The sequence below is a fragment of the Diabrotica undecimpunctata genome, chromosome 5 (assembly GCF_040954645.1).
Source record: "Diabrotica undecimpunctata isolate CICGRU chromosome 5, icDiaUnde3, whole genome shotgun sequence".
NCBI classification, from domain to species: Eukaryota; Metazoa; Arthropoda; class Insecta; order Coleoptera; family Chrysomelidae; genus Diabrotica; species Diabrotica undecimpunctata.
The window spans coordinates 40,682,835-40,705,057 of record NC_092807.1 but is presented as its reverse complement, the minus strand read 5'-3'; the positions used below and the strand labels follow the sequence as shown (position 1 = coordinate 40,705,057).

The window sequence follows — 22,223 nt, the reverse complement described above, 5'->3', positions numbered from 1 at the left end:
AGTTGACATTTTTTAGTGGCCACATGATATGCTCCCTGAGGGACTCTACATATGGTAGAAGTATGTACAGTTCCTCATGACTCACCCTGTATAAAAAATGTGAAGAACAAGTGTCATGGACACAATTTGGATTCCGCCATACCTTAGGCACTCAAGAAGCTCTATTTGCTATACAAGTGCTTATCCTGAGTTGCAGAGATATCAACTGTGATGAATATATTTGTTTTATCGACTACAAAAAGGCATTTGACAGAGTAAAATATGAGAGGCTCATATCCTTCTTGAAAGAAGTGAGCTTGAATGATAGAGACTTGCGAATTATATATAATTTATATTACAACCAAACTGCTAGCGTTAAAGTGGATGATCAGTTGACAGAGACAATCTCCATAGATAGAGAAGTGAGACAATGATGCTTTTTGTGTCCAGTGCTATTTAACATGTGCTCGGAGCGTATCTTCGAGCAAGCATGGGGACAACTAGAGGAAGGCGTCTTAGTTAACTGAGTGCGTCTAAACAACATAAGATACGCTGACGACGCAGTAGTTTTTGCAGATAGCCTAGATGGTTTACAAATAATAATGTCGCGCATATCAGATATAAGTCGAGAATATGGGGTGGATCTCAATACGAACAAAACAAAGTACATGGTAGTTAGTAAGCGTGAAATATTAAATACACATCTTTAAGTAAACCAACAACAAATTGACAGGGTAAACAGCTACACATATCTTGGTACTAACATAAACAGTGAATGGGACCACTCTACTGAAATAAAACAACGCATAGGAAAAGCAAGATCAGCATTCGTAAAGATAAAGTCTCTTTTCAGAAGTCACGATTTACCACTTAGTACTAAAATCTCTATCACCGGATGCTATGTATTTTCTATAATATTATACAGAGTAGAGATAAGGACGCTTTCGGAAGATATTTTAGGAAAACTCAAGGCCTTTGAGATATGGTGTTAGAGGCGCATAGTATGAATTTCATGAAAGGATTGTGTGACTAACATTGAGGTCATACGTAGAATTGGCAAGGAAAATATTTTATACGCTGCATTCAAAATCAATCATTCTTAACACAATCAAAGAGCGCAAATTAGAACATCTTGGCCATTTTATGAGAAATGAACACAAATATGGCTTATTGCAACTTATTCTTTAGGGCAAGGTATTTGGAAAGAGAGGACTAGAGAGAAGAAGAATATCTTGTCTTCAAAAGCTAACAACAAGGAAAGATGTATTGAATAGATGAGTGGAATACTTTAACCACGCACATAATATAGAGGAAGAAGAAAAAAACTTGGAAGACGAAACAAATAGGTAAGGGAAAAAGACGAGAGAGAATAGGAACCACCAACGATTCTTGAAGTTAAGGATGCAGCTTAAAAACTAGCCAGAAACAAATCACCCAGAATAGATAATCTCCCAGTTGAACTATATAAAGAAGGTGGCCACGATACCATATGGCATTACAGCAGCTAATATAAAAAACACGAACACAGAAATCCCCCCCAATAATTGGCATATTGGAATACTATTTGGAATAAGAATGCAGCGTATAAAATATTTTCCACATTACTATGTCACCGTATGCCACCATATGCAAAACGGATAGTAGGAAAATTTCAGGCTCGTTTCAGTATCGACAATTCATTAGATTTCAACCCTGAAACACTACTACTACTACTATCGGTTTACAGCGTTCTCCGACGCCTTCCGACTCCTAACCGCCATTCTTCTCTATTCAGCCATAGGCCTGGAGGGATTTCTCTTTCCTCTAGTTCTTTTTCAATTCCCTCTCTCCAGCTTTTTCTCGGCCTTCCTCTTTTCCTTCTCCCTTGTGGTGTCCACGTCAAAATCTGTTTTGGAATCCTGTCATCTGGCATTCTCTGTACATGGCCGTACCATATTAACTGTTTTGTTTTTATGTCATCAACTATTGTATGCTTGACTCCCATCATTTCACGTATTCTCTCATTTGGTATCCGATCTCTTCTTGATTTTCCTGCTGCTCTTCTCCAGAAGTCCATTTCTGTTGCTAGTAACAGTTTTTCTGTTCTTTGTTTTATTTGCCAAACTTCGCTGCCATATGTGATTACACTTTTAAGTATGGTGTTGTATATGAGTTGTTTGTTCGCTTTAGATATTGTTTGGTCCCACAGAATTCCGTTCATCATGGATATGGCTTTTCTACCCTAAAGACAGAAACATACAGGGTAGAAAAACCCTGAAACAAATGTCATAAAAGATACTAATCATATATTTATAGACTACAAAGCAGCCTACGACTCTGTAAATAAAAGAGAAATGTTCAAAGCAATGAAATAGCTAGAAATACCAAATCAGTTGGTAAATTTAACAAAACTAACTCTTGAGAAAGTTGAATGTACAGTACGAATTCAGAGGGAACTGTCCGAACCCTTTAAAACAAATAACGGGCTGCGCCAGGGATACCCTTTCTCCTGTATATTGTTCAATCTGGCTCTGGAAAAAGTAATACGTATGTCACAAATTACAACCATTGGTCCAATATATATAATAAATCAATGCAAATCTTTGCTTATTCTGATGATATCAATATTGTTGGGAGAACGGAAAACGCTGTACGAGAGACGTATGTAGCATTTAAAGAATCACCCACAAAAATGGGTTTAATAATAAACACCAACAAAATGAAGTATATGAAAATAAGCACGCAACCACAAATCATATTACCACTTCTTATAGAAACTGACGTCATCGAAGCAATGAACGAATTTGTCTACCTGGGACCGCTCCTTAATACTGAAAATAATATTACCGCAGAGATAAATCGCAGAATTTTCACGGCCAACAGATGATATTTTAAGCTCAATCCACTCCTTAAATCTACAGTTATATCAGGAAATACAAAAATAAAACTCTACAAAACAATAATACGCCCAGTCCTAAAATATGGTTCAGAGACCTAGAGTCATAACAAAAAGTAATAAAAACATGATTTCATGATGGATGTTTCGAAAGAAAAGTATTAATACGAGTCTATGGACCAACTGATTGATATCCAGACCTAATAAAAACAACAACAAAATAACTTGAAATACAGTAAAAAAATAATTAAAGTTTTAATCAAACAATAACATAACCTTAAAACATGAACATTAAGACTAAATATCTTAATCTTTTGATATACTTACCTTACAAATTCACGAACAACAAATAATACCTATGGTATAGAATGCATGTAATGTAAAAAGAAACACTTAAAGTACAAAGCAAAATTCGAATTTAAAACGCACTAACAGATAGAATCTATGTGAGAATGGGACTACGACAGGGAAATACCCTATCCTCTATTCTATTTACCATCACATTAGAGAAAATAAATAGAGAGTCAAAAATCAACACCAGAGGAACAATAATAGCAAAAAGTGTACAAATATTGGCATTTGCAGATGATGTTAATATAATAGCTAGAAGCGAGATGATAGAAGCATTTAATGCGATAGAAAGAGCGGCACAAAACAGTGGCCTGAACATTAACGAAATACATGAAGGCCAGCAAATCGACAGGCCAAAGAAACCTACAGAATCTGACAATAGGAGACTATAACATCGAAAGCGTGAAAAATTTTACATATCTAGGTTCACTAGTTACCGCAGATAACAACGTCAGTGAAGAAGTTAAGAGAAGAATACATATCGCTAATAAAACATATAATGGTCAAATTAAACATCTAAGATCTAACAACATCACAAAAAAAAAACAAATGCAAAATATACAAGACCCTGATAAAACCAGTCCTTGTATACGAATCAAAGACATGGACACTGTCAAAAAGCGATGAGAACCTATTAGGTACATTTGAACGAAAAATCCTTAGACACGTATATAAGGGGGTGAAAGAAAATGACATGGTGCAGAAAATATAATTTTGAACTATACACAGCATACAATGGACCCGAGGTCATAACATCCATAAAGATCGGACGTCTGTGCTGGATGGGCCATGTTGAAACACCAAAACATATAAGGCAAACACCAGTAGGGAGAAGGTGGGAAGACCCAAACTTGGAACGAGTGGAATAAGTTCTGAAAACACTTAAGGTTACCAACTGGAAAAACAAATCAAGGAACAGAACAGAATGGCGGAAAATCCTAGAACAAGCCAGGGCCCAGAAAGGGTTGTCGAGCTACTGATGATGGTGATGACAGAATAAATGTTCGTATCCAAAAGTCCTTATTTACCAATTTCTCATAGAACAAATACACACGAATTAGAAATATTTGGCAAGGTTTTGTAAGCCGCGCCTATTGTGACGTCAGATTAAGGTAGTCCATTATGTTTATACTTCAAAAGAGAAAACACTACAAAATCTTTTACATGTTCTAGCTTACTGAAATCTGTTTTTATTTATAGACGGATTCTGACAAATGCTGATAAATTATATAATAGTATTAACTAAAGGCACTTTTTACGGTGTTAAATACAGGAATCATATCGACCTGAACATATTATAATTAAAATTTTAATTTTTGTCCGAACAAGAGAGTAGGGTTACACAGTTAATCAATAACGTGTAAAATATACAAAAAAATCTAAGTAGTTATAAGGTTGCTCACATAATAATTTTTACAAATTGAATTTATTTGCTGAAGTTTTAAAAACTTTTAATTACAGCAAAAAAAATCAAACTTGTTTAATTAAATTAAGAGAAATCTTTGGTTGAGACTAGTTGGTTTCTGAAAAGTATAAATAACAACGAGTTTAGAGTTATTTGGGAGTTACAGAAATTTTTTAGTTAAAATAAAAAAAATAAAAATATCCAGAATAAAACTTACTTAATGGAATCAAGGCAAATCCGTAAGAGGCCAGCCGAGAGGAGTTCATATTTGAAAAGTATAAATAACGCCCTTAACAAAGAGGGATTTGACTTTTTTAATTCTTTGTCCCATAAAGCTTCTAGTTTATCAGACAAATATTTGGATTTGTGTGGTTTTATTACACCCATATCATCTTCACCGATTTCTTTCTTAAGACCAGCAGCTATAAATGATGGAAACCAACTGAAAATATAGAAAGAGAAATACGTAAACCAAAACATTATTAACAATAACTCTTGTACTATATATTTATACTATCTATATACCCATGCTGCCAACAGATTTTTTTAAAGAACACTATTATACGGATATATAAATCATTCCTAACTTAGCCATTTTTAATCCCAGCTATCAAAACGTTTTTATACCATATGCTATGATACATTTAGGTAATAAAGTGATGTGTTAACACAAAGCAATATATTTGCTTGTCTTATACACACTTTGAAAACGCATTTAATATTTCAGAATAATAAGCTTGTATTTACACTAAATACAAGCTGATAGAGAAGTCTGCAGAATACAACAAACCATTAGCACTAATATTTGTGGACTACGAGAAAGCATACGATACCATAAGCCATCAGAAAATATTGAAAGCATTGACAGAATGTCGAATAGACTATCGCTACACCAACATTATCAAATATATCTACCAAAATGCCAAAGCTAGCGTAACACTATCTGAACAATAAACAAATAAATTTTGTATACAGCGAGGAGTACGGCAAGGAGACACAGAGGGTATAAAGTTTCTATAAACCATTCCATAAAAATTGTGCTATTCATCCAAGAACTCTTTTGCGAAGTATAAACGATAGACATCGCATTCATATTAACGTGTTTATAACAACGCGGTTTCTTGCTTTTACCAATGACAAGCATGGGCAATCGGTAGCTGCCAGTAGCATTAACACAAGCTAAGGCAGTGATACGATTCTTGCTTATTTTAGGTTCAAGTGCTGCTAATTAACGCCGTGACGCAAGAGTTTTTCATGGCTAAGCTTTCCAATTGAGCCCAGTTTCCTTCTGCATTGTAAACGTTTTCGAGTGCGTAATTTTCTTCCTTTAGTAATTCACTTAGTCTTATTTTCAGCCGATAGTTTTTCTCCTTGTATTTAAAGCTCACGAATGCCATGTCTCGACTTAAATCGTTTTAACCAGCCTGTACTTGCTTGAAAATTTGACGAACCTCAGAGAGTTTTTCATTGAATTAAATTGCTTTTTCAAATAGAATCGGACCAGAAATAGGTTCTCCCTGGGATCTTTTTTGAATAAAAGACTTATATCATCATCTAAATCCGTGTGTGAAGCAAGTTTCATAGTTTTACAACTTGTGGATCCATTAGAAGAATAAAGATAAAAATTTAAGTTACTTATGCTCGTCTTTTGCTTTTTATATCCGAAATGGTAGATTTACCAACTTCGTACTCATTGGATAACTTGGTTGCAGATTCACCTTCCTCTTACAGTTTATTTTTCGTATGTATCTTTCATATAAAGGACAACATGCTTACGTTTAGGCATTTGCTATCAAGAGGTGTTTGCTTTTGACGCTACAAAATAGGTCCATTGACCTGCCTGAGGGGCTGTTATGCCTGAGAGGCGTCTTTCTGTTTGTGCCTCAGAATTCACTTGATGTGGTTGCATCGCTGGCATAACTGCTCTAACAGAGGGTTGTTAGTAAGGATTAAGATACAATAATAATACAAAGAAAGTAGTAATGGGTGGGGTGTGCACTCCTAGGAGTATACGGTCATCACACACCCCGTGTATAAATTTTTTGGTTTTTATCTTTTACAGTATAACTGGTTAGTAAACTAAATCATACCTAAATAAAAGAAATAAGATAATATAAGGGTTTTTTTTATGTTACTGCGTACGTTAGACTATCGCATGGCTATCTCATTCTATATCTGGGTTATTTATATATACTGCTAGCTGCTGGCGGGACCGTATATGTACCGTCCTTACTATTTCGTCATAGTCTGTCAACTCCCCTAAAATCTCGGGTGGTTCCTGAGGTTATTGAATATCTCGTGTGCTCTTTCGTCCATTGTTCTCAGGATTCTCTTTTGTTGTGAATCCCTAAATAAGTACCCTAATGGGACGTACTTAGGAATATTCAAAGCCTCCCTGATCGTGAAGTTCTGGACAGTCTGTATTCTTTCTCTTTTGGTTTGACACGTATGTCCCCATGCTGCTGATGTTAGTGTTGTATGGCAATATAGGCATATGTTAGTGTTGGCAAAACTATGCAGTTCGCCATTCTAATCTATGTTTAAAATTTTAGTTTACTTTTTCGACCTATTAGTAATAAGAGTTGACTCCAGAGTGCTTTAGCTTTGTTGACGGTTTGTTTTAAGTGCTCTGTGAAGGTCAGTTTTTTATCTAACGTTACGCCTAGATGATTGGCTTGGTTTGATCATTCGATATTGGGATATCTAATAGGGATAGTACATCATTTGGTCTGCCTTTTCTTTTTTAGTATATGACGGCCTGTGTTTTGTCAGGCTTGACGGCTATTTTTCACTGCACATACCATGCCTTCAGTTCGTTGAGTGCTCTTTCGTAGGCGTCTTGTAGCTAGATCTGGGTTAATACTGCTCGCAGCTATCCCTGTATCATTTGCGTATAGGCTTAGTATCGAACTTTGTTCAGATGGTGTTGTCTGCCGTATATATGGTATATAGGTATGGCCACAGCATCGCCCCCTGTGGCATACCAGCTTCCATAGTCCCGACTTCGGACAGGCTTGGCCCTAACTGAATTATCCGAAGCTTTACTGATATCAAGAAAGGCCGCTGCTGTATATTTCTTTCCATTAAACTCTTTCTTGACATATTCGGTTAGTCTCAGAACCTGAAGTTCAAATGAGTGTTCGGTTCTAAATCCAAACTGTGCTTCCGGTATTGTTCCGATTGCTTCTGATTCTTTTTTTAGTCTAGTTAGTATATTTCGCTCTACGATTTTGCTTATAGCTGATAATAAGCTATCGGTCGATAGTTTCGTGGAAATGTGCCATTTTTACCTGTTTTTGGATCATTATTATGTAAGCTCTCTCCCATCTGTCAGGAAAGTATCTTAGTCTTAAGATGTTGTTGATCATATTTAATATTTATACTATTCACATTCATGATTTTTATACTATTGCCTTTGAAAGGCAGATTTTTCAGAGCTTTGTTCGTAATGCTGTACGGTCCTGAAGCTTTCTTGGCGTTGGTACACTTAATAAGTTACTAGCCTTTTAGTTTTATCAGTATGATCGTGGGAACTAGGTATATATACTCTTCGACATTTTTGATCTTACCTGCATCTAAATTTATTGTGATATTTTAATTTGAAATCACTTTTGTTATATTTAAAGATATTTTTACACCAATGTTCGCAGATAAATACACATTGGAGACTATCAGCAGGGATTTAGAAAGGGGAGGTTAACAATAAACACAATCAGTTAATTAGGAAGTGTTACTTACATATCCTTTATATAGATTTCAAGAAAGTATCTAACAGCCCAATAAGTACCCACCTAATAGATGACATGGAAACCTAGATATTCTAAAGAAACTCGCAAAGGTTAGGAGAATTATAATCGAAGGATCGACGGCAGCAATAATAAAAAATTATGGCTCCTCCAAAAATGGAGAAATAACAACAGCAATAGCAGTAGCTACAGAAATAAAAGGTACAATAATTATAACATCGATGTCGCAGCTTGTGCTAAACCTAAACAATTTAAAGTAAGAATTTTTAAAGTTGTACAAGGAAGCAGCCAAAAGGGGTTTGACAATAAAACAAAATGCCTCATATGCTCCAAAAAAAAAATTAAAATAATTTGACAAGGGTAAATATTGACGAATGTGGCCTGCGTAGCGTAAGCGGTAGGATGCTTGCCTCGCATGCCGGTGGTCCGGAGTCCAAATCCTACCGCCGGCAAGAACAACTAGACATTTTTAAAAAAATGTCTATAGGCCCCAGGTCGACTCAGCCTGAATAAAATGAGTACCTTGGGTAAAACCAGGGGTAATAATAGGCGGTTGAAGCGTAGCACTGGCCATGTTACCTTCCTTGTATACCGTAGGCCCTAGATATAGCAGACTACCCTGCTATACTCCCAAAGCCGCGAGCGGTATAAAACGGGAGACTATAAATATTGACGAATATGAGTTTGAACACTACTTCACTTTAACTTAAACGCTTTATCATTAAATAAATTTTTGCAATTAAAGGTATATAAAATATTAGTTTTTTTCTGCAGATCTAAAAAAATATAATAAAATAAATAAGTTATCTTACCAAAAAAAGAGATTCGCAAAAAAGTTGCTTCCACTAAGGTGAGATCTTCCCGTATCATCATTTTCCATATTTCTTTTAATAGTTCATTGTTTACATTTTTTAGCAACCTATCGTAAAGTATACCTAAAATAAAAATTATTTAATAAATTGTTAATAGACTTTGTAAGAAGAAAGTCAAGACTGTCACATATAAACTATAGTAAGTAATAAAACTGTTTAACTTTAAAATTTAAGAAAATTTGTAAACAATTTAAAACTTATACCAATTATTCAAAAACGGTAGACTGTGAAATTGTTTAAAATAGGGCACGTAAGTAGTTTAAGTGTCGATCGGATAGCCAAGCGGGCTGGGCGGCTGGCTTCTCCTTCGCTTCAATGCGAGAGATGTCAGTTCGATCCCCGGCTGGGTGTGCAGAAAACAAAAAGGCTAACGCAGCAGTTTAAAATTCTAAAATGAATCTGCGGCTTAGTCTAGAATATGCTGGTAACTGATCGGCCTATGGTGGAGCAGTACGGCAAGAGATAAGGGCTTGCGGCTAGGTGATACTCCTCCATAGATCCCTACCGGAAGGGCGTCGAACGCCTAAATACCGGGTATATATATATATATATATATATATATATATATATATATATATATATATATATATATATATATATATATAAGTAGTTTAAGTAGGACAATTCTTCTTCTATTACACTATAGCCCAAATTAAGCCTTGATCTCCTTTATTTTTTGCCTCCACCCTTGCTTGTCTGTGGCTAATCTTCTCCATACACGGACTTCTAAAAGGGCTTGTGCGTCGCTGTTTACTATGTCTTCCCAGAGCTTTCTTCGCTTTCCAAGCAGTCTCTTTTCCTGCATTCTAGCATTCAGTGCTCTTTTTGGTATCCTATTCTCTCCCATTGTTATCACATGTCCAGCCCATTGCAATTTTTGTGTTCCAATAAAGTCTGACAGTGGTGCTGCCTTATAAAGTTACTAAAGCTCGTTGTTGTATCGTTTTCTGAAGATTCCGTTTTCTCTCGCAGGTCCTAGTATTCTCCTTAGTACTTTCCTTTCGAATATGTCGAGTTTGCTTTTGGATGTTTCTTTAAGGACCCATGCTTCACTGCCATAGCATGCTATTGGTGGAATTAAGGTTTTATAGATTCTCATCTTCGTATTTTGATGGACATGTTTAGACCGAAATATATGGGAGAGGGCACAATAAGCTGTGTTTGCCTGCATTATTCTCTTCCGTATTTCTCCATCTTCTGATCCGTTGGCATATATTTCTACTCCCAAGTATGTAAACTTTCCAACCGTTTCAATGTCAACTTCATGTATAATGTTTTGTGGGATTATATTTCTTCTCATCTGTGTCATTATTTTTGTTTTTTCTGTGTTAATTTCCAGACCTAGCATTTTTGTTTGCGTTTTCAACTCTGCGTATGTTTCCTGTGCTCTTGTTGATGTTCTACTCATAGTATTAATATCATCGGCATAAGCGCCAGTTAAACCATTCGGTTGGTTAGTACGTCCTCGTCCAGTTTGCATTTGCATAACAGCATACTCCAGTGCCAGGTTAAACAAAGTTGGGGCCAGCACATCTCCCTGCTTTAGTCCCTGCAAAATTTTAAAAAGGTCTGTCGGGTGGTTTTGTATTCGTACATATGCCTGAGTTTCATCCATTGTGGCTTTTGATGAGTCTAATTAGCTTATGAGGTATTGTCAATTCAGTCAATATATTGTAGAGATTGTTCCTTTTGACTGAGTCGAATGCCTGTTTAAAGTCTACAAAAACGTTGTGATCATCAATGTCATGTTTTCATGATTTACTCTAGATCTGTTTGACTGTACATATTTGATCAAGTGTCGATTTTTCCCATGGAAGCCGTCTGATACTCTCCAATAATATTTTCTGCTAGTGGTTGGAGCCGTACCCATTTCATCTTTCATGTCTACTTGTGTACCAAGTAGGGTCCAAAAATAATGCTTCCAGGTTTCTGTGACTTTGGACACTGAAAAGGAAAACTGCACCGAATTTGAAATTTTGATCTAGTTTGCTCGTTATTTAGTCAAAATGCATCTGAATAAAAGAAATATTTGAAACGCGATGAAGATCAAAACTATTTTTAAAAGAATACGTTTTTAATGACCAATCGTAATTGTTTTACTTAACTCTGCCTGGGTGACAAATGGGTTAATCGAGTAGCTCAGGGATCGCCACAGCCGGTTCTAAGCCCAGGTAAGGGGGAAGGTTGAGCAACGGACTGACAACCCACTCCCGGAAAAAACACACTGTTACGAAACTTAAACCTTTGCCTCAGTATACAGGACAAAACTTTCCGAAACGAATTAAGCTATGAAACATGAACTATATATTTAGAAACTGGAATATGAGGACACTAAATAAACCAGGAGCTAAAACCACACTTCTTCAAGAACCAAAAAATATAAGCTTATGATTACTGCTCTTCAGGAGACAAGATGGCTGGGGAAAGGTGTCAGGGATACTAAAACGTCCACAATTTTTTTTTGTGGGAAGGAACAAGGAAGCGAATAATGTGGAGTTGCATTTTTGGTGGATAATGATTTTAACTCAAAAATTATAGACTTCCAGGTAATCAGTGAAAGGTTATGCAAGTTAAGAATTTGCACTCACTTCTTTACTTCCTTTCACTACAAAGGAAAGCTTCTACCAACAGCTGGAGATAGTATATGACAATGCGCCCCAAAACTGATATCAAGATTATAATGGGTGATATAAATGTTAAAATAAGCAAGGAGCCGCAGTTTTATGACACGACAGGAAAACACCGACTGCAAAATGAAACAAGCAAGAATGGGGAGTTTTTGATAAATTTTGTTACCATTAAAAACATGGTTATAAGTTCCACAAGCCTCCCACATAAAAACATATACAACATGACATCGATTTCACCAGATGGAGCCACAACTAATCAAATCGACCATGTGCAGATAGACAAAAGGACAGCCAGTAGTATCTCAGATGTGAGAACACGACGAGGAGCATGCTGTGGATCAGACCATCTTTTACTCTAAACCAAATTTTGATGCACTGTTAACAAAGAAAGAAACGAAAGACAACAAAGAATAAGCAAACTGGATCTGGAAAAATTGATGATTTAGAAATGTAAAGACAAGTTCAAAGAAGAAGTTGCAAGTGAGTTAAGGGCGCTAGAACTGCACTTAACAGAGGACAAATGAAATAACATCAAAACAGCAGTACTGACAGCGGAAGCGTCCACCCTGGGAAACAAGAAAAAGGCGATAAGAGGAACATGGTTCGATGACGAGTGCTGACAAGCAAAAGAGGAAAAAAAATGAAGCACACAAAATATATATAACAAGAAGAATACGGGAAAGATGAACATCATTTGAAGTCATAAGACGCAAAGCAGACAAGATATGAAAAAATAAAAAAAGAGCCTATGAAAATGGACAAATAGAAAAAAAGGAAGAAAATTTCAAAAACAACAAAATAAGAAGGGTTTATGAATACCTTAAAAAGATAAAAAGTGGGGTATAAACCTCAAACTAGTCTATGTAAAAATGAAAGTGGGCAAATTAACAGTGACCAACAGAAAGTCACAGAAACCTGGACGCATTATTTTCAGACCTTACTTGGTACACAAGTAGACATAAAAGATGAAATGAAATCTATATTACCCTAATTCGAACAGTAGCATGCTATGGCAGTTAAGTATGGATCCTAAAAAAGCATCCAAAAGCAAACTAGACACATTCGAAAAGAAACTACTAAGGGGAATATTAGGACCTGTAAGGAAAAACGGAATCTTCAGAAGTCTAACTTCGAGCTTTATCAACTTTATAAGGAAGCACCACTGTCAGACTTCATTAGAATACAAAGATTGCAATGGGCGGGACATGTGATAAGAATGGGAGAGGACAGGCTACTACAAAGAGCACTGAATGCTAAACTGCAGGGAATGAGACCAGTTGGAAAGTCAAGAAAGCGTTGGGAAGACACAGTAAACAGCGACTCATAAGCCCTTTTAGGAGTCCGTGTATGGAGAAGAGACAGTGAACAAAGCTAAACGGTTCGTAGTATTTTGTTAGTACTACAGACGTTTTATTCCAAATTTTGCAGAAATATGAACACCTTTAAATATATTGTCAAAAAAAGGAGTACAATTTTTTTAGTCGCAAGATTGTGACGAATCCCTTAAGAAACTTAAATCAGCTTTGACCAAACTACCAATTCTCAAATAACCAGACTTCAGTAAACAATTTATTCTAACAACAGACACATGAAATGCGAGCTGCTCAGCAATTTTAAGTCCGAACTACTTGGAAAATTAATTATTTTAAATTCTATTTGTATGGAGCACCAATATTTTTTTTTTAAAAAGGATCATAAACTGCTAAGGCATCATCTATTTTTAATGACAGAACCCACCTCGAAACTAACGAGAATTTGAATAGACTTAGAAAAATACGACTTCGAGATAGAATATATAACAGAAAAAAATAACTACGCAAACAGTCTTTCGAGAATATCAATGAACCAACTAAAAGACTTATACATAGACGCTCACATCCTAGCTATAACCAGAGCTCAATCAAAGACATAACACAGGGAGACAGAAAAAGAAAATAATTACAACCCGAAACCCACAACCATACAGTAAATAAGGTACTAAATAATTTGAAGGCGCATAGACTACAAATTTTGTCTTTTGGAGGAAACGGAGTCTCACCAAGACTGAGAATTCGGATTAAAAACAAAATTAAATGCAGCAAGAGTATAGTGACAGGATTTAATCCCTTTAATTTAGGTCAATTTTTGATGCTTGATTAGCTGGCTGTAGAGAATGCAGTAGTAGAATTAAACCTTATTCAGATTTATGCGCAAACCGCCGATAAAACAAAGGAAGAAATTGAAAAATTTTACGATGACCTTCAAAACACAATACAAAATACAGCATCTAGAGATATAACAGTAGTTATGGGTGATTTTATTGCCAAAGTTGGAGAAGGAAGATGCGAGTCTATTGTAGGACCATATGGACTCGGTGTTCGAAATGAGAGAGGAGAACGCCTTATAGAATTCTGCCTAGAACATAATCTTGCGGTAATGAATACTTTCTTCAAACTGCCTAAACGACGCTTTAACACTTGGAAATCGCCAGCTGACAAGGTCGATAAAATAGTTAGAAACCAAATTGACTATATTTTAATAAACCACAGATACCGAAACGCAATACAATCGGTGAAAGCGTACCCAGGTGCAGACGTGGCTTCGGACCACAATCCTCTTGTAGCAAAATTCCAACTTCACTTAAAAAAGATACAAAAAAGCTACAAAAGTGATAAACTGAAAATACAAAAATTAAAATCAGAAGACGTCAAAGAAAAATTGAAACAAGAAATTAATGCAAACCTAGAATCCATACCGTAATCAATTGATGGTGATGTAGAACAACAGTGGCAATTCTTTAAAAATACAATTATCGAACCAAGTCGCAGTGAACTCACAACAACCAGATGCAAGAAAGGAGATTGGATGACAGAAGAAATCTTGGAAATGATGGAGGACAGATGAAGGCAAAAGAATATCAACATAACTCAGTATCAACAGCTGCATAATCAAATAAGAAGGAAAATAAGAGAAGCTAAAGAGACTTATTTCGCTGGAAAATGCCAAGAAATAGAAGACTTACAAAACAAATATAATAACTTCAATCTCGATAAGAAAGTTAAAGAAATAGCTGGGGTAGTAAAACAAAAAACCTCAAGCATACTATTAGATAAACAAGGAAAAATTTTAGTGGAGACAGAACAAAAATTAGGAAGATGGAAAGAATATATAGAGGAATTATTCCATGACCAGAGACAGGAAAATATATATGAAGATAATCAGAGTAAAGACGAGGGACCTAAAATAACAAAGTCAGAAGTTATGCATGCAGTAAAGTCCATGAAACATAATAAAGCTGTTGGTCCAGATGAAATACCAAGTGAATTGCTAAAACTGGTAAATGAAAAAAACATAGATCTTTTAGTCCAACTACTGAACACAATTTATTCCACAGGAATCATTCCACGTGAAATGCTGACATCAACATATATTTGTCTACCAAAGAAAGTAAATGCCAAAGAATGTAGTGATTATCGAACGATCAGTCTAATGTCACAAACCTTAAAAACCCTGCTAAAAATCATCCATAATAGAATACACGCCAAGCTGGAGATGGATATTAGTGATTCCCAATTTGGATTTCGGAATGGAATGGGCACAAGAGAGGCACTATTTTCTCTTAACGTGCTGACTCAAAGATGTTTGGATGTTATTCTAGATTTTTATGTATGCTTTATAGACTACAACAAGGCATTCGATAAGGTAAAACATGTCCGACTTATAGAAGTACTCAAAAACAAGAATCTGGATGTGAGGGATGTAACATTGATATCAAATTTATACTACAGCCAACGATCAAATGTGAAAATTGGAAGAGAAGTGTCAGAAAAAGTGGAGATAAGGAGAGGGGTCGGTCAGGCAAGGTTGCATACTGTCGCCGTTATTGTTTTTAATGCTTATTCTAAAGAAATCATACAAGAAGCTTTGGTAAACGAGACAGTCGGCATAAAAGTGAACGGGAGTTTAATTAACAACATTAGGTATGCCGACGATACAGTCATATTAGCCGACAACTTGAAAGACTTAGAAAGAATAATGAACAAAATATTAAGATATAGTGGCGATTACGGACTCTCTCTTAACATCAAAAAAACCAAATTCATAAAAATTAGCATAAGACCAACAATACAAACGAAATATTAACGGTAGGCGGCCAGCAGAGTGAGAGAGTAAAAGGATATACTTACTTGGGAACGATAATCACAGAAAACAACGATTATACTGCAGAAATAAAAGTCAGAATTGAAAAAGCACGTGCCAGTTTCGTGAAAATGAAAAAGATTTTATGCAGCAAAGATCTGACATTGGCACTCAGAATAAGGCTAATCAAATGCTATGTACACAGTGGACTCTACTATGGAGCTGAATCATAGACATTAAACCGGAATACAATAAATCGTCTTAACGCGTTTGAAATGTGGATATTTAGAAGATTGTTAAGGATTTCATGAGTAGATAGAATCACGAATACAGAAGTGTTAAGGAGAATAGGCAGAGAGAGGGAAATGGAAAATACAATAAAAGAAAGGAAATTGCAATATCTCGGACATGCAATGAGAGGCGAAAGATACAACATCTTAAGAATCATAATTCACAGAAAAGTAGAGGGTAGGAGAAGCGTAGGAAGAAGACGCGTTTCTTGGTTGAAGAACGTAAGAGAGTGGTTTGGTTGCAGCTCAAGGCAATTGTTCAGAGCAGCTGCCTCGAAGGTCAGAATAGCCATGATGATTGCCAACCTTCGTCGCGGAGATTGCACTTAAAGAAGAAGAAGAGAATGCAGTACGTAAAGCAAAAATATAAGTAAACGATAATATTTTTAAATTGTGAAGTACCAGAAGCAATAGAGGATGACTAAGATAAACTCAGGATAATGAAAGAATATCATAACACCCAATGTTTGCAGGTCACGTGGGAAATAATAGACTTATAAAGAAACTAAAAGTGAGATTTAAATTAAGAAATATGAAAAAATACAGAAACAAATATATTAAACATTGCCATAAATGTCAAGTTAACAAACCAAAATAATCAGATGTCGAAGAATTTGTGATATTGTACACTTCTTCGAAACCATGGGACATATTGTATATTGACGCGATAGGTCCATTCCCTAATAATAATGAAGGCAATAGATATTGTATCACAACTGATAAAATACGGATTAAGTATCTTCATGTATAATAAATAAGCCCAGACAATAGCTCGTGAAATTTTTGATAATTTTATACCAAGATACGGACTAATGAAACAGATTAGACGGATCAAGGCAAATAATACACAAACGAAATAATGCATAAGCTAAGTAAAATGCTAAATATCACACACAATTTTTTAATGGCATACCACCCCGACACAATAGGGAGTTGTAAAAAACTACATAAGGCAATAAATTAATACGTAAAATCATTTATAGACGAAAGCAAGGACAATTGGGACGAGTATTGCAGAATGTTCACATTTTGCTACAACATCATCCCTAATGCATATCATGGCTATCACGTTTTAAATTTTTGTATAATCGGAAAGTAAATTTGTCAGATCTCCTACAAAAAAAATAACAATTTAACCATGCATTAACGTAAACGCCTACTATAGTGAGCTACGATATAAACTACAATTTGCACACGACACAGCAAAAAGATTCTAATTAAAGCACAAAAAGGGAAGACAAGTCTTAAGCAGGTTAACAGTGTCATCTCAACGTTTTAAAATAGGAGACCTAGTTCTGCTCAAAAGGAAAGAAAATAATAAGTTTGATAGTCCTTTTTAATAACAGAAGTAAATAATATTAACTGTAAAATTAAGTTAGATAGATACAGTAGTGAAGACTTACCCTGGAGCAGATGTAAACTCGGACCACAACCCAGTAGTAGCAAATATGAATGTAAGATTGAGAAAACCATTAATGAAAGGATCTAGACCACAAATATACATTGATAAACTAAGAGAACCAAATACATACCAAGAAACTCGAAATAAAATAAATTAGAGTATCCAAGAAATAAAACAACAAAATAAGAACACTACAGATATTAAAACAAAATGGAAGAATATAAAGAACACAATAGAGACTGTGGGACGGAAAACATCAACATTTACAAAAGCTGCCAAACAAGAATGGATGACGCAAAAAATTCTCGAAAAGATGGACTAAAGAAGAATACATAAAAACAAAAATAAAATTAAATATCAAGAAATTAATAAACAAATAAAGCAGAATAAATTACGTAGATGGAAAGAATACATTGAACACCTATTTTATGACCAAAAAGTAGAACAATTAGAAGTTGACGGAGAAATCACGGGACCAGAAAAATTGAAAGAGGAAGTTATTTATGCCATAAAACACACAAAAGGTAGAAAAGCACCAGGACCCGATAATATACCAATTCAACTATTGAAGATAATTGATGAAGATAATATGATGTCTTGTAGACCTTTTTAACTCCATATACAAGACGGGACACATACCCACAGAATGGCTTCTCCCAACTTTTGTAACGATTCCAAAAATCACAAATGCTAAAGATTGCAATGACTATCGGATAATTGCATTAATGAGCCACACATTGAAAACCTTCCATAAAATCATACATAACAGAATCCACATGAAATTAGAACAAGAAATAAGTGATTCACAGATGGGTTTTAGAAAGGGTCTAGGAACTAGAGAAGCATTATTCAGAGTCAATGTTCTGACACAACGATGTCTGGATATGAATCAGGACATATATGCTTGCTTCATAGATTTTAAAAAAGCTTTTGACAGAGTTCAACATGAAAAGCTTTTAAGTATTCTTAGGACCAAAAACATAGATAGTAGAGATCTACAAATTATATCGAATCTATATCAAAATCAGAAAGCAAGAATAAGAGTTGAAGGAGAACTGACAGAGGAAGTAAGTATACTTAGAGGAGTTCGACAATGGTGCATACTTTCACCACTCTTATTCAACGTCTGCAGTGAATTGATATTTCAAGAAGCTATATTGGATATTGTGGAACGTATTTTGGTCAACGGAAATAGCATTAATAATATTAGATATGCGGACGATACGGTCATATTTGCAAGTGACATGGAAGGTCTACAGCACATAATACAACATGTACACAATGCATGTGAAAGGTAGGGACTGCAAATGAATCTCAAGAAAACCAAATCAATGATATTCTCAAAAAAAAACACAAAATGTAGATAACCTGATCATCAATAATACAACGATCGAAAGAGTAACAACATATAAATATTTAGGAACGTGGCTAACCGAAGATAAAGATCAAACAAAAGAAATCAGTTCTAGAATAAAAATGGCAAGGAACACGTTCATTAAATTGAAGAACTTTGCAACCGTAACCTTAATCTAGAGATCCGCACAAGAATGCTACGTTGTTACGTTTTTTCTACTTTACTATACGGCATGGAAGCGTGGATAATAAAACAGTCTGAAATCAAAAAATTAAACTCCTTTTAGATGTGGTGCTACAGGAGAATCCACAGAATATCGTGGACTGAAAAAGTAACTAATATAGAGGTGTTACAAAGAATGAAGAAAGAATGTGAAGTCATAAAAACTGTTAAAATTAGAAGGATTCAATATCTGGGTCATATAATGAGGGGCGAGAAGTACGTATTACTTAGATTAATTATGCAAGGAAAGATACAAGGGAAGAGAAACCCAGGACGACGAAAAATATCCTGGTTAAGAAATTTGAGAGAGTGGTTCGGTTGCAGCTCATTAGAATTGTTCAGAAGCGCGGCCAATAAAATTAAAATAGCGATGATGATTTCCAACCTCCGATAGGAGAAGGAACCTGAAGAAGAAGATGCAAGTAAAGAGGTGCATAAAAAGATTATACGCTTACAGAAGGTTGTTTCTTAGAAGGAAATGTGTCTTTCGAAGAAGCTGTTGTACATTGAAAAAATGAAAATTATTGAATATAAATCTACATCAAATATGCACAAATTCCATAAATAATTAAAAAACAATAAAAACTTATACAAATTGTACCTAATAGACCTATCTGTAAAGCAATCAATATAATTATTCAATAGACAGTGTAAGCAAAAATCAACATTTTGGTAAAAGGCACAAATTAAAAAAAATGTAATGGAGATCGTCTAAATAGAATCGCATACATTTTAATGCACCTAAAATATAATAGTTGTTATAATAATATAACAATGATATAATAAATTGCCATTTACATCTAAATGAATATAGCTTTGTGAGCGCCAGAACCCTTTTTGTAAAATTGATAAAAGAGTTTTTTATACATCAGTTAATAATAGAAACGTAAATTTGAAATATGTTATGTTTTTACTGATAAACTTTCAATGCATATGTTTACACAATAGTTGTTTAATACGTTATGACTTTTATTGTTCATTCTTTTTTATTTTCCATTTAATTTAAATATAATATTTAATTTAATATAATAAAAATAATAAAGTTATAAGCAAAATGATAAATGTTTAATTGCAACAACGTTCTAATCGACAGTCGTTGTGTAACAAAAACAAATGTGGAGTGATGTAACAAAACAAATAAATTAAAGCTGGCTAGCTGAATGTGCCGGAGAGTGACTACTTAACACTCAAAAGAGGATTCGGCAAATTTGCATGCCCTACAGAGACCGTAGAATAAGAAAATGAATGACAAGGTAATAAACAATCTATAGGTATATAACTAAGGTAAATAAAAATGATTATAGAAGTTGCTCCAAAATGTGAGTGGGCGCCAGGAAAGTATTAACATAAACTTTCCAAGGTATCTTGTAAAGCTATTTGCTCAAATACAAAAAAAAGGATACAGGTATGAATTGAAAGATTTAGTTTTCACCAAAAATTTAATCCCTATCCAATATATACAATATAAATTTACCCTAAAATACCCACCACCAATTATGTACAGTCAACTTAGTTAATACAGTCAACTTAGTTAATTATATACAAAAAAAATAAATGCCCTGGTTATACGCAACTGATCCTTGATGATCTAAATTTACCAATAATAAGATATAGGAAAAATTGTAATAATTGACCTTAAAAGGTAATTTACTTGCCTCAGAGATGCAACTCTGTACTTTGGCTTTCAATCGAAGGTTGTAATAAAGTAATGAGGACAATATCCTGAAGGGATAAATGTCCAAAGGTTTGAAAATATAATAATAATAAAATCTTAATAAATAACTCTCTGATTAGATGTGTACACATAAAATCGCACAAACTGAGTTAAATGGGAGGATTTAAAACCTCGACATGGACGTGACAATTTTACTGCTTATATATTTTATAATTATTTAGAAAAAATGACGGGTCTTTATTATTAAATGAAACAGTATGATTTAAGATTGGAAACAAAATATTAGAAACAAAATTATTAACAATTAATGAATAAAAAAAATATGAAAAATGAACAATGTTCCACACTCTAAATAAGGAAGGTCTTTCGGGCTGGTATCCTGAAGTGGTCCGAGAGTAGTCTGAGAGAGCTCTGGATCTCTGATGGAACAGACGGGCAAATGGGAAAATTCAAAAACGCAAATTCTTTTCCTCCTTGTAAAAAAAATCCCCAAAAATAAATGAAAAAAAAAATCCTCGATCCTGGATTTAACTTCTTGGGGTAGGCTAAAAAGAACAATTGTGTTACAGTTCCTCCTTACGCTTAATAAAAAGAAGGGAAAAATACAAGGTTTATTAACAAATAAAATAACTTGAAAAATATTACAAAAAGTTGCTGGGAAGCTTGGATCAAAGAAAAAAGATGTAATGATTTTGTAGATAATGTGACCTTCGCATGGTCTGACAATATTTGATGTAAAATAAATTGATCAAATAGTGGGGATTTGAGAGAGAAAACAAAACCATTGCATTTATTCCACTAGCATCAAGTATATTGAAAAAAACTCGTAGCGGCCAACGTCTGGTCTTCCGTGAGGTAGTGTAAGAATGGCAGAGCTGATCAAATGTATCTGTTCCTCCCTTCGTTTCATTATACGAGTGTATAATATTGGGCTTACCCGTAATGGCATTAAGAAAGTCATCAGAATGCAATGTTGACAGCAAAAGAACAATTTTGTTTTGTTTAGGAGTATACGAAACAAGAGTTTTATTTCTATCAAAAGCAAATAGCGATGTAGCTACTTCTTTTTTTATAGGAATGTAGCAGGTATTTCTCTCTTATTTTTTCTCAAAGTACCTAGGAGAGTTAATTGATACTGTTTTAACATTTGTTCAGCTAAGGGAATTGACGTAAACCAATTATCAACAGTAAGGTTTCGGTTAGTTCCATGTATTGGTTGTCAAAGTTTTCGAACATAATAAACCGGTACTGATTCATTATTTTCTGTGGTTACTCTTCCAACGTATGGAATTGCATTGAGCAT

General features: G+C 34.7%; 1 protein-coding gene across 4 annotated transcripts in view; it reads right to left on the bottom strand.

Moving 5' to 3' along the window:
* LOC140441272 (ATP-binding cassette sub-family C member 4-like) overlaps positions 1-22,223 on the bottom strand; it is a 132,504-nt gene that overhangs the window by 88,017 nt on the left and 22,264 nt on the right. For all 4 annotated transcript variants that reach the window (XM_072531885.1, XM_072531886.1, XM_072531887.1 and 1 more), the window contains exons 2-3: positions 9,169-9,291; positions 4,828-5,052 (exon numbers count right to left, since the gene is read on the bottom strand). In XM_072531885.1, coding sequence (XP_072387986.1) covers positions 4,828-5,052; positions 9,169-9,236 — 293 coding nt within the window. In that variant the 5' untranslated portion in view covers positions 9,237-9,291. The remainder of the gene's footprint in view (positions 1-4,827; positions 5,053-9,168; positions 9,292-22,223) is intronic.